At 40.5% G+C, this 12,117-nt stretch overlaps 1 protein-coding gene across 3 annotated transcripts in view; it reads right to left on the minus strand.

Annotated features, from left to right (window-relative positions):
* Window positions 1-12,117, minus strand: part of cntln (centlein, centrosomal protein) — a 470,872-nt gene that overhangs the window by 98,979 nt on the left and 359,776 nt on the right. For all 3 annotated transcript variants that reach the window (XM_087995387.1, XM_087995398.1, XM_087995382.1), the window contains exon 20: window positions 4,007-4,210. In XM_087995387.1, the coding sequence (XP_087851513.1) occupies window positions 4,007-4,210 (204 nt within the window). The remainder of the gene's footprint in view (window positions 1-4,006; window positions 4,211-12,117) is intronic.

The following is a 12,117-nucleotide window of genomic DNA, read 5'->3' on the forward strand; positions in this document are numbered from 1 at the left end:
GTGAGCTGTTTAAAACTATGGAAATGTGAGAAAATATAGAAAGAAACAATTGTTTCTATGGTTAAAAGGGATCTGGAAAAAGAAAATATGTATAAGAGACTTAGGCACATGGTAGAAAAAACATTTTTAGACAAATGGATGAGGAATCATTACAGTTAGTGAATGAAGCACGTCAACATTTAAAAATACATTCAATGAGTGGTTGAAGACAAGGAGAAAGAGGGTAACAAGAACACAGCAGTCACATGGTTTAAGATACTGCTCATATACAAAGGTTTTGCAGAACAGTCTATTCACACAGAGGTTTTGCGGAACAGCCTATTTCTATACTCAATTTCTACAAAGGTATTGTGTACCATTCATGAAACTTGGAGGAAAATTGATGGCAATTGTAACATTTTCTGGAGGATAGTTGTACTTCAGACTCAGGCAATGCATTAAAGAGATGGACACAGGGAGCGAGTGACAGAGCTCATGAGAAAGAGATAGAGAGGGCCTCCATGTATATTTCGAGAGTTGTGACTTCCACTCAATTTCTGCAAAGCAATTTCCAAAATGCTTTTTCTTTGGGAGAGATGTGTCATGAGAATATACTGTGCTAATACAGAAATGTAATAACCAGGCTGAGTTGCTTAAAGTAGACAGAAGATATATAAGTGTATAAATAAGCAAATCATTGCTTGGTAGTTTTTAAAAACATTAATTCATGGGGTAATGGCATCACTGGCTTAGCCAGCATTTAATGCCCACACCCATTTGCCCAGAGATCACTTAAGAGTCAACCACGTTGCTGTGAGCCTGGAGTTACATGTCGGCCAGACTGGGTATGGATAATAGATTTCCTTTCCTAAAAAATATTAATAAACCAGGTGGGTTTTTATTACAATTGACAGAGGTTGGATGGTTACTATTAGATTAGATTTTTTTTGTATTCATTTTCTGACTGGGGCATCATTTGTTGCCGGTCCCTAGTTGCCCTCAAGAAGGCGGTGAACTGCTGCAATCCATTTGTTGTAGGTAGACCCATAATGCTGTTAGGTAGGGAATTCCAGATATTGACACAGCGACATTAAAAGAATTTCAATATATTTCCAAGTAAGGATGGGGAGTGGCTTGAACCGGAACTTGCAGGTTGTAGCATTCCCATGTATCTGGTGACTGTCTTTCAGATGAACGTGGTTGTATGTTTGGAAGGTCTAAGGATCTTTGGTGAATTTCTACAGTCCATCTTGTATATGGCGTATACTGCTGCTACTGAGCATTGGTAGTGGAGTTACTGAATGTTTGTGGATGTGATGCTAATCAAATAGGCTGCTTTGTGAGTGCTGTTCGAACTGTACTCATCAAGGCAAGTGGGGAGTATTCCATCACACTCCTGACTTATGACTTATGGATGGTGTACAGGCTCTGGGGAGTCAGGAAGTGAGTTGTTGACTGCAATATTCAAGTTCAGTCAATGGTAATCTCCTAGATTTTAATTGTGGGGAATAGAGTGATGGTAATAGCACTGAATGTCAAGGGGCACTTGTTAGATTGTGTCTTATTGGAGATGAAAATGTGTTGCCGGAAAAGCGCAGCAGGTCAGGCAGCATCCAAGGAGCAGGAGAATCAACGTTTTGGGCATGAGCCCTTCTTCAGGAATGAGGAAAGAGTGTCCAGCAGGCGAAGATAAAAGGTAGGGAGGAGGGACGTTGAAAATGCGATAGGTGGAAGGAGGTCAAGGTGAGGGTGATAGGCCAGAGTGGGGGTGGGGGCGGAGAGGTCAGGAAGAAGATTGCAGGTTAGGAAGGCGGTGCTGAGTTCGAGGGATTTGACTGAGACAAGGTGGGGGGAGGGGAAATGAGGAAACTGGAGAAATCTGAGTTCATCCCTTGTGGTTGGGATGAGGCGCTCTTCCTCCAGCCGTTGTGTTGCTATGGTCTGGCGATGGAGGAGTCCAAGGACCTGCATGTCCTTGGTGGAGTGGGAAGGGGAGTTGAAGTTTTGAGCCACGGGGTGGTTGGGTTGGTTGGTCCGGGTGTCCCAGAGGTGTTCTCTGAAACGTTCCGCAAGTAGGCGGCCTGTCTCTCCAATATAGAGGAGGCCACATCGGGTGCAGCGGATGCAGTAAATGATGTGTGTGGAGGTGCAGGTGAATTTGTGGCGCATATGGAAGGATCCCTTGGTGCCTTGGAGGGAAGTAAAGGGAGAGGTGTGGGCGCAAGTTTTACATTTCTTGCGGTTGCAGGGGAAGATGCCGGGAGTGGAGGATACGTCCCCCCTTACTTCCCTCCAAGGCCCCAAGGGATCCTTCCACATCCGCCACAAATTCACCTGCACCTCCACACACATCATTTACTGCATCCGCTGCACCCGATGTGGCCTCCTCTATATTGGGGAGACAGGCCGCCTACTTGCGGAGCGTTTCAGAGAACACCTCTGGGACACCCGGACCAACCAACCCAACCACCCCATGGCTCAACACTTCAACTCCCCCTCCCACTCCACCAAGGACATGCAGGTCCTTGGACTCCTCCATCGCCAGACCATAGCAGCACGATGGCTGGAGGAAGAGCGCCTCATCTTCCACCTAGGAACCCTCCAACCACAAGGGATGAACTCAGATTTCTCCAGTTTCCTCATTTCTCCTCCCCCCACCTTGTCTCAGTCAAATCCCTCGAACTCAGCACCGCCTTCCTAACCTGCAATCTTCTTCCTGACCTCTCCGCCCCCACCCTCACTCCGGCCTATCACCCTCACCTTCCACCTATCGCATTTCCAACGCCCCTCCCCCAAGTCCCTCCTCCTTACCTTTTATCTTAGCCTGCTGGACACACTTTCCTCATTCCTGAAGAAGGGCTCATGCCCGAAACGTCGATTCTCCTGCTCCTTGGATGCTGCCTGACCTGCTGTGATTTTCCAGCCCCCACCCCCACTCTGGCCTATCACCCTCACCTTGACCTCCTTCCACCTATCGCATTTTCAACGCCCCTCCCCCAAGTCCCTCCTCCCTACCTTTTATCTTCGCCTGCTGGACACTCTTTCCTCATTCCTGAAGAAGGGCTCATGCCCAAAACGTCGATTCTCCTGCTCCTTGGATGCTGCCTGACCTGCTGTGATTTTCCAGCAACACATTTTCAGCTCTGATCTCCAGCATCTGCAGTCCTCACTTTCTCCTCTTATTGGAGATGGTCATTGCCTGGCCTCAACCGGGACCTTGGGTTCACATCACACTACAGGTGACCCCACTGCACTATACACACACTCTCTCACAACACACACACACTCACGCAGACCTCCTCTCATACACATGCTCTCTCTCAAACACCACAAACACATACACCCTGCACACTCACTCTCACAGGATTATACTCCATCACACTCACGCACACACACTACGAAGCACACACACGCACTCTCACTCTCTCTCTCATGTAAGCACATACACATATAAGTCGATGGGGTGAATTTGCATTCTATTTTGCAAAAAGCACACAATCTGCAGACATTCAGTACAGACAGTCAATCCATGAAACATTGTATAAATTTCTACTTTGGAAAGAGAACCAGTCTCACTCAAGATTGGAATACAGACAGACTTTAACCTCACAACTTTAATGCATTGTCTGAGCTGAGATGTCACCTTTTTTTAATAAAACCTTAAGTTATCTCGAGAATATGACTTAAAAGAAGTTCTAAGATTTACATATTAATGAACCAAAACCTGCAACCCATTTGAAGAGATGAAAGACCTAACAGCAATCTAGGTTTGTTCAATATATTATTTCAGTTGTGTGACACTGTAATCTTTTGCTATAAATTCTGTGTCTTATGATCCTGCTCCACAGCTACCTGATGAAGAAGCCGCACTCTGTAAGCTCGTTGGACCATAACCTGGTGTTGTGTGGTTTTTAAATTTCAACATGGTAGAGTTACCAACAAACATTTTGATCAAAATGACAAAATCAGAAAACATGCTGAAAATTGACAGTGACAAAGATATATAGAGAATGACTTGACTTCTAACCTTCAATTTACTCTGCAGGTGTTTCAGTTCTACTTCTATTGGTTTGCGAGGTGTAGCTGGAGTATTCAGAGCCTGACTGGAAGCTAACGATGAATTCTCATCTGCTGACCTTGTGACAAGAGCTTGTTGTTCTACCATTTGATTCAGTTTCTTGTCCAGTGCATCCTTCTGGTGCTGCAGCTCCGTGAGGTCAAATGTTAACTTCTGTTTGTTGGTGGAAAATATTTGTAATTAAAAAGGAATCTAATTTGCAATACAATTATACAAAGAGTACAAATTATATTTAACCAGGCAGTGTCAACACTGAAGTAACAGAGTACATTGTAGTGCTTTAGGCGGAGGATAGTCTTCCACAGGTAGTACTTTGCAAGTTGAATTACTAATCTCAATTAGACCATCCATTTGAGTAAGAACAAAGTAAAGACATAATTCTCCATACATAAAAACAGAAGATTGAAGAGAAATGAATGTAAATGGTACCCTGTACTGCCTTCAGCGATTATGGGATTGCAACTCTAATTAGAAATGGAATGACACAAGGAAACCTATAAGGAAAGAAAAGTTTGGACAAGTAGATTATTTTTGAAATTGTAGTGTTTATTGTCTTAATGCTCTGACGAAAACAGATTTAAGTTTTTCATCGTATTCATTGCTAAAATATTTTTACTACTGATTAGCTTAAGTAAATAGCAACAATATTAAGCTGGTTTATCAAAGTGATTTGCTGGACTAATATACAGTATACTTTTTTAATCCATTTGAGGGACAGGTTAATAACTTGCTACCATGGAGTTGGGCACTGAGACTCATGCTGATGTTGAGCTAGGTACTGGCGTCATTTATAATGTGGAGTTAAGCACTAAGAATGAATGCACCCAGGAATGACAGAAGTTATTGTTCTTCCTTGCAAACCCTATTGTGAGGGACATTGTGCTTATGAATTCAGAAACTCTCATATTCTACACTTTTAACTCCTTCCAAATTAGCCTTAACCAAGTTACCAATCTCGCCTTATCTGTTTCCCCAAATTAAAACCCCACTTTTCTGAAACTAAGCAATTCCAATAGAATGCACTGTGACCGCAGGGATTTTCAGGAAATTCATAGATGTTAGAAGTTGCATTTCTCATGATTATAATGTGAGAAGCAGCTTCCAAATTATAACTTAAAACAAAGAAAACAAATGGAATGCAGGCCTTTATATGTAGAGGACTGGAGTACAAGGATGCAGAAATTATATTGCAGATATAAAAAAACCACAATTAGATCCCACTTGGAGTGCTGTGAGCAGATCTGGACACCATACCTTCGGAAGGTGATACTGATTTTGGAGGGAGTACAACATAAGTTCACAAGAAGGGGACATAAATTTAAGGTGAAGGGTGTAAGGTATAGGGGGGGATGTCAGGGGTAGGTTCTTTACTCAGAGAGTGGTGGGGGCATTGAATGCGCTGTCTGTGGGAGTGGCAGAGTTGAATCATTGGTGACTTTTAAGCGGCAATTGGATAGGGACATGGATAGTTGCTTAAGCTAGGATAAATGTTCGGCACAACATCGTGGGCCGAAGGGCCTGTTCTGTGCTGTATTGTTCTATGTTCTAATGATATTTGGAATTCAGGGGTTAAGTTATGAGTAAAGATTATATAAATTAAGCCTGATTTTTCTAGAATTTAGAAGGTAGAGGGGTGGCCTAATCAAAGTCTTCAAGATATTAACAGGAAAGGAAGGGTATATAAAGATAAACTATTTCCTGTAATTGGGATTCTAGAACTAGGAGGCATAGTCAGAGAATTAGGACCAGCCCTTTCAGGAGAGAAGCTTGGCAATACATCTATACACAAAGGTTGATAGAGCTTTGGAACTCTCTTCCACAAATGGATGATAGATTGGTTGTTAATGTTAAAGCTGAGAAAGATATAATTTTGTTAAGCAAAGATATTAAGGGTTATGAAACAAAGGCAGTTATATGGAATTAGACTACAGATCAGCCATGATATCACTGAATGATGAAACAGGATTAAGTGCTGAATGGCCTATATCTGTTCCTATTTCCTATGAAATTTCTTTGAAGCTTCTCCCGATTGTGTGCTGTAGAGTGTGGCAACTACGGTGCTAATGCCACTTAATCTGGGTTTCCTCTGAAAACGCAAGGGTTTGTCATGAGGAAGGTCTGAAAAACATCTTGGAAATGAAACTTCATCCTGTCGTGAATATGAAAATTATGTTCAACCTTGCTCACTGAATTGAAGAAATACCAATAACAAACATCTTGCAGAGATATCTGCAGACTACTGTTGTTACTCTCCATTTATTTCAACTAATTTATAAGCATACCACTGAAAATGGCAAAAGGATATTATATTCAATATGTACTATATATATATTAACATATTTATAATAAAGGACATTGTGTATAGGCTCCACAGTATTTCATAATAGTAAGATTTTCCAGGAGAACATTTCTCATGTAATAACTTTTGTCAGTGAATATTGGTGAATTAAGGATACCAAACCGCTCACTATGAATAATTTTATTCTCCTTACTTATAAAGCAATATAATTTAGTTGAAACAGTGCAGAGAAGGTTCAATTGACTGGTTATCCCATAAAAAAAAATAAGCAGTTTGGATCTACACCCATTTGAGTTTATTAGAATAAGAGATGACCATATTAACACATCTGAGATCCTGAGGGGACTTCACAGACTGGATGCTGAGAGGACAATTTCCCTCATGTGGGGGATTCTAGAAATTAGACATCTCCTATTTAAGACTGAGGTGATGTTTTTCTTTTCACTCAGAGGAACATTGATCTATGGAATTCTCTTTTCTAGAGAGAAGTGGAAGTGGAATCTTTGAACAAATTCAAGACTGAATTAGATGGATTTAAATCAATAAGGGACTCAAAGGTTATTGGGAATTGCCATAAAAGTAGAGCTGAGACCACAATTATATTGTAATGAGTTTATCAATGGTGGAGCAGGCTCAAGACAATGAAGGGCGTACTCTCACTCCAAACGCATTCAGGGGAGGTGATGGCTGTCAAGCAGCAGCTGGAAATTGGTGAATTTTACCTCTACTATCCCAGCAGCAGTAAGTGCCATTGTAGTACTTTCTTCCTGCCTTGATTAATATCAAATATTGTGGCCCCTGGGATGCTCCTGGACCATCTGGTTCAGCCACTCAGTGGATAAAAATGTTGAGCTGACCTGAGTGTAGAGGATTGGCTTAGACTTTGTAAATTCTGTGGTTTATACAAAAAAATAATGCATTTGTGTTTAAGAGGACAGACTTATGCTTACTTTTTAAAATGTAATATTTATAATAAGATGACAAGAATGTGGCAAATAGCTCATGTTTACTTTTGGATCTAATTTTGAGTAAACCAAATGTTGCTTTTAATTGAAATTTGTTGGTGTGTTTGGCTTCAATGTGTGAAGTAACACTCTCCAATGATCTCAGCTTTGACAGAGGGCATATGGTCTTATCCAACATCAAACATCAATAATATTTATGACAAGCAGGCATTTTAGTATGATTAAACAATTAGAATTTTATGCAATGCTATATGAAGAGCAACGACACTGACTGTAAGGCATGATTCCATAAGAGTTGAAAACCACAAATTTAAATCTTGAGCACTTCACAACTACTATGTAAACTCATATATTAGATTACAACCCTGAAAAGTCTCTGGTATTTGTTATTACTCATAATGGACAGTGTTTTGATTTATAAATGGCAGTTTGATTTTGCTTTTGTCCAGTTTTTGGCATTAGTTGTACGTCTAATACATAATGACAGTCATCCAAGAGGAATTAACCATTGCAGTTCTCACAATTCAACATGAAAACAATTTGTAGTTAGACAATTTATAAATTTATAACACTATTTTTTCTAACAATTCCTGCTAATTACTTTTTAATGAGCTTATCAGCCAAAAGACAATTTGAGTAAATACATATGAAAATTTAAGACAAAATTTAAAATCATTAGTCCATAAATCATTGATTACTGGGAAATATATTGTTGCTAAAGTTACAGGGACAAGGGCCAGGGTATATGATGCAAGTCACAGAAACATAAAAAAAAGGTGCAGGAGTAGGCCATTTGGCCCCTTAAACCTGCAACATCATTTAATATGATCAGGGTTGATCATGCAATTTAATTATCCCATTCCTACTTTCTCTGCATACCACTGCAAGGGCTGAGTCCAGCTCCCTCTAAAAAATATTTAATGTACTGCCCTGATAGTATCTGTGATCCAGAATTCCAAAGGTTCACAACTCTCCGAGTGAAGAAATTCTTCCTCATCTGAGTCCTGAATGGCTTACTGAAAATGAGCAAACTGAGAAGAAATGGACCACGACCTCAGACATCTCATGTTTTGAAAGCCTATGCAAAATAATTCTCAACCAGATGTTCATTGACATTATATATCTACATCTCATTTCTTTCCAGAATGGCAGCCAGTGACTACTGGAGTTCCATAAGGGTCAATGTTGGGACAACTATTCATTCTACACGTTAACAATCTGGATGAAGGAACTGAGGGCATTGTTGCCAAGTTGCAGATGTCACAAAGGTAAGTTGAGGGACAGGTAGTATTATGGAAGTGGGGAGGCTGCAGAAAATCTTGATAGAGGTTAGGCTGAGGTTAGTGTGAGGTTATGCACATTAGTAGCAAGAATAGAGGTGTAGATGATTTTCTAAAAGGGGAAAGGTCTCAGAAATCTGAAGCGCAAACAAAATTAGGAGTTCTAGTTCAGGATTCTCTTAGGGTTAACATACAGATTCAGTTGGCAGTTAGGAAGACAAATGCAATGTTGGCATTCATTTTAAAAGGGATAGAATATAAGAGCAGAGTTGTACTGCCTGAGACTTACATTAGTCTTTGGTCAGGCCGCACTTGGAATATTGTGAGCAGCTTTGGTCCCTCTAACTAACGAAGAATGTGCTGGCCTTGGAGGAGGTCCAGAGGAGATTTACAAGAATGGTCCCAGGGATGAATGTCTTGCCATAGCAGTTGAGGTCTCTGGATTTGTACTGGATGGAGTTCAGAAGGATCAGCAACAGGGGGAATCTCATTAAAGCTTTGAGAATTCTGAGAGGCCAGGATGGAGTTGACATGGAGAAGATGTTTCCACTAGTAGTAGAGACTGGAACTCAAGGACACAGCCTCAGAGTAAATGGACAACCTTTCTGAATTGAGATGAGGATGAATTTCTTCAGCTAGAGGGTAGTAAAGCTGTGGAATTCATTGCTGCAGAGGGCTGTGGAGACTAAGTCATTTAGTGAATTTAAGGCAGAGATGAATAGGGTTTGATTGGGAAGGGATTAAGGGTTACAGAGAGAAGGCAGGAGAATGGGTTAAAAAACATATCAACCATGATCAAATGGTGTTACAGACATGATAGGCCAAATGGCCTAATTCTGCTCCTATATCTTATGGTCTTATCAATAAATACATGAAAGTACAACATTTTGCAAATATACAGAAATAAAGTTAATATATATACAACTGAAGGTGGGCAGTTATGAAATTACAAAGTCTTGTAAAATATCATAAACTTGTATGATGTTATTTGACAATTTCTGTGCACCGTTAGGTAAAATAGCACAGTCATACGAACTATCACTCATCTTAGAGAGGCTGTCATTCATACATTGTTAGTTATCAACAGAATTCTGAAATCACGAAGCAAACAAAAGCAGTTACATATAAACGTGTGGCTCCAAGAGTAATGTGGCATTCATCAGAATGAGCTTAACCTACATTCCCCAAACTGATAAAATCTTAATTTACAAAAAAAAAACAGAAAGTTCCCAAATGTTGTCTTTTTGTAAAGTAAATTAATATTTTCAAAGCTTTTTTACTATGGTTCAAATGGCATATACAGCCATGTTATGAATATTGACTGTATGCGTGTGTGTGTATGGTGACAGAAAATTTGTAAATGGATAAGTAACTCACTTTTGAAAAGGTAACAGAGAGGTTAATGAGAAAAAAGCTGTTGCTGTGGTATATAAAGACTTCCAAAATGACACAAACAGACTTGTGAGTAAAATGATAGCATCATTGAAAGAGACAGTGGTGATGTGAATTCAAACTTGGCTGAGTGGTATAAAACAGAAATGAACAGTTATAGGTATTTTTCAGATTAAGGAAGGTTTGACTTGATGTTCTGCAAGGATCCTTGTTTCTCCCAATATATGTGAGATCTTGATGTGCAGGGATCAGTTTCAAAGTTTGCAGATAACACAAAACTTTGTTAAATCATGAGGAGGACAGTACAGAATCATAGTTTCTTTCAGAATCTCTTGACAGTTATCCCAATCATCATTCTCTCTCCATGTGCATCTCTGACAGTTATTTCATTGCTTCCGATGATCCTTTGGCGATGGATCTCTGATAGTCGATCTCTGATAGTTGAACAGCAGACCCCTGTTCTTGCTGTACACACACCGATCTGCCCACCACTTCAGCTTCCAAAAGCCAGGCGGCCAGAGACAAGTTAATACTCTTAATAGGCTTTGCCCTGCTACTAATTGCCCATACTTTCTGTTTTTGTGTCTATCAAGAAATGCCCTAAACACTGGAAACATGCCTGCTTCCATCACTTCCACTGGCATTGCATTCCAGGCAGCCATTACCCTCTGTGTGAAAATGTTTCCCCTCATTTCTCTCCTAAACTTTCCCCTCTCACCTTAAACTTGTGCCCTCTTGTAGTCAATTTTTCCATCCTGGAGAAAAGCCTCCAACTATTAACCCTGTCTATGCCTTTCATTATTTTATAGACCTCTATCAGGTCACCCCTCAGCTTTCCTCTGTCTATTGAAAACAATTCTAGTTTATCCAACCTCTTTTCATACATAAAACCCTCCAGACCAGGCACATCCTGGTCAACCTTCTCTGCACCATCTCCAAAGTATCCATGTCCTTGCGGTAAGTGTGGCAACCAGATCTGCATGCAATATTCCCAATGCAGCCTAACTAAAGTGTTCTACAGCTGTAATATAATTTACCAAGTTTTATTTTCGATACCCCGGCCAATGAAGGCAAGTGTGCTGTATGCCTTCTTCGCTTTATCTAACTATGTTACCACTTTCAGGAATGTGTGGACCTGGCCACCCAGATCTCTCTAAATGTCAATGCTCATAAGGGCTCTGCTATTTATTGTATAATTCACACCTGAACTTGATCTCCCAAAAAGCATTTGTCGGGACTGAACTCTATCTACCATTTTCTCTACCCAAAGCTGCAATCTATCTATATCTTGATCCTAAGACAGTCCTCCGATCTCCAATTTTGGTCTCATCTCCAAACTTACTAATCAGACCACTTACATTTTCCTCCAGGTTATTTATGTATATTACAAACAACAAAGGTCCTAGCACTGATCCCTGCAGAACACCACTAGCTACTGATCTCCTTTCTGAAAAGCACCCTTCCACCGTGACTTTCTGTCTTCTATCACCAAGCCAGTTCTGTGTCCAACTAGCCAGCACACCCAGATCCCATGATACTCCATCTTTTGTACTAGGCGACTATTAAATACCTTATCAAATGCCTTACTAATGACCATCCACAGCCCTTCCCTCATCAGTTATTCTTGTCACTTCCTTAAAAAGCTCAATCAAATTGGTGATATATGACCTTCCCTGCACAAATCCAAGCTACTTATCACTAACATGCCCATTCACTTCCAAATGTGAATAAACCCTGTATCTCTTATCTTTTCCAACAAATTCCCCACTACTGATGTCAGGCTAACCAGCCTGTAATTATCTGGATTATCTCTGTTTCCCTTCTTATACAAAGGAATATCATTGCTGTTAAGGCCACAACCACTTCCTTCCTTGCATCCCATTGTATCCTAGGATAGATCCCATCTGGCCCTGGTGACTTGTCTGCCTTAATATATTTCAGGACACTTCCTCCTACGTTATGTAGACCTGCCTAAGCTTAATAACATACCTTTCTTTAATCTCAGCATCCCTCATGTGGTGAATACTGATGTACAGTACTCAGTAAGGATCTCACCCATTCCCTCTGGCTCCACACATAACCTCCCTCCTTTACACTTTCCCTAGCTACTTTCCTACTCCTAAT

The sequence above is a fragment of the Chiloscyllium plagiosum genome, unplaced genomic scaffold (genome assembly GCF_037043375.1).
Source record: "Chiloscyllium plagiosum isolate Xiang-an unplaced genomic scaffold, Cpla_swu_hap1 HiC_scaffold_2, whole genome shotgun sequence".
Classification (NCBI taxonomy): Eukaryota; Metazoa; Chordata; class Chondrichthyes; order Orectolobiformes; family Hemiscylliidae; genus Chiloscyllium; species Chiloscyllium plagiosum.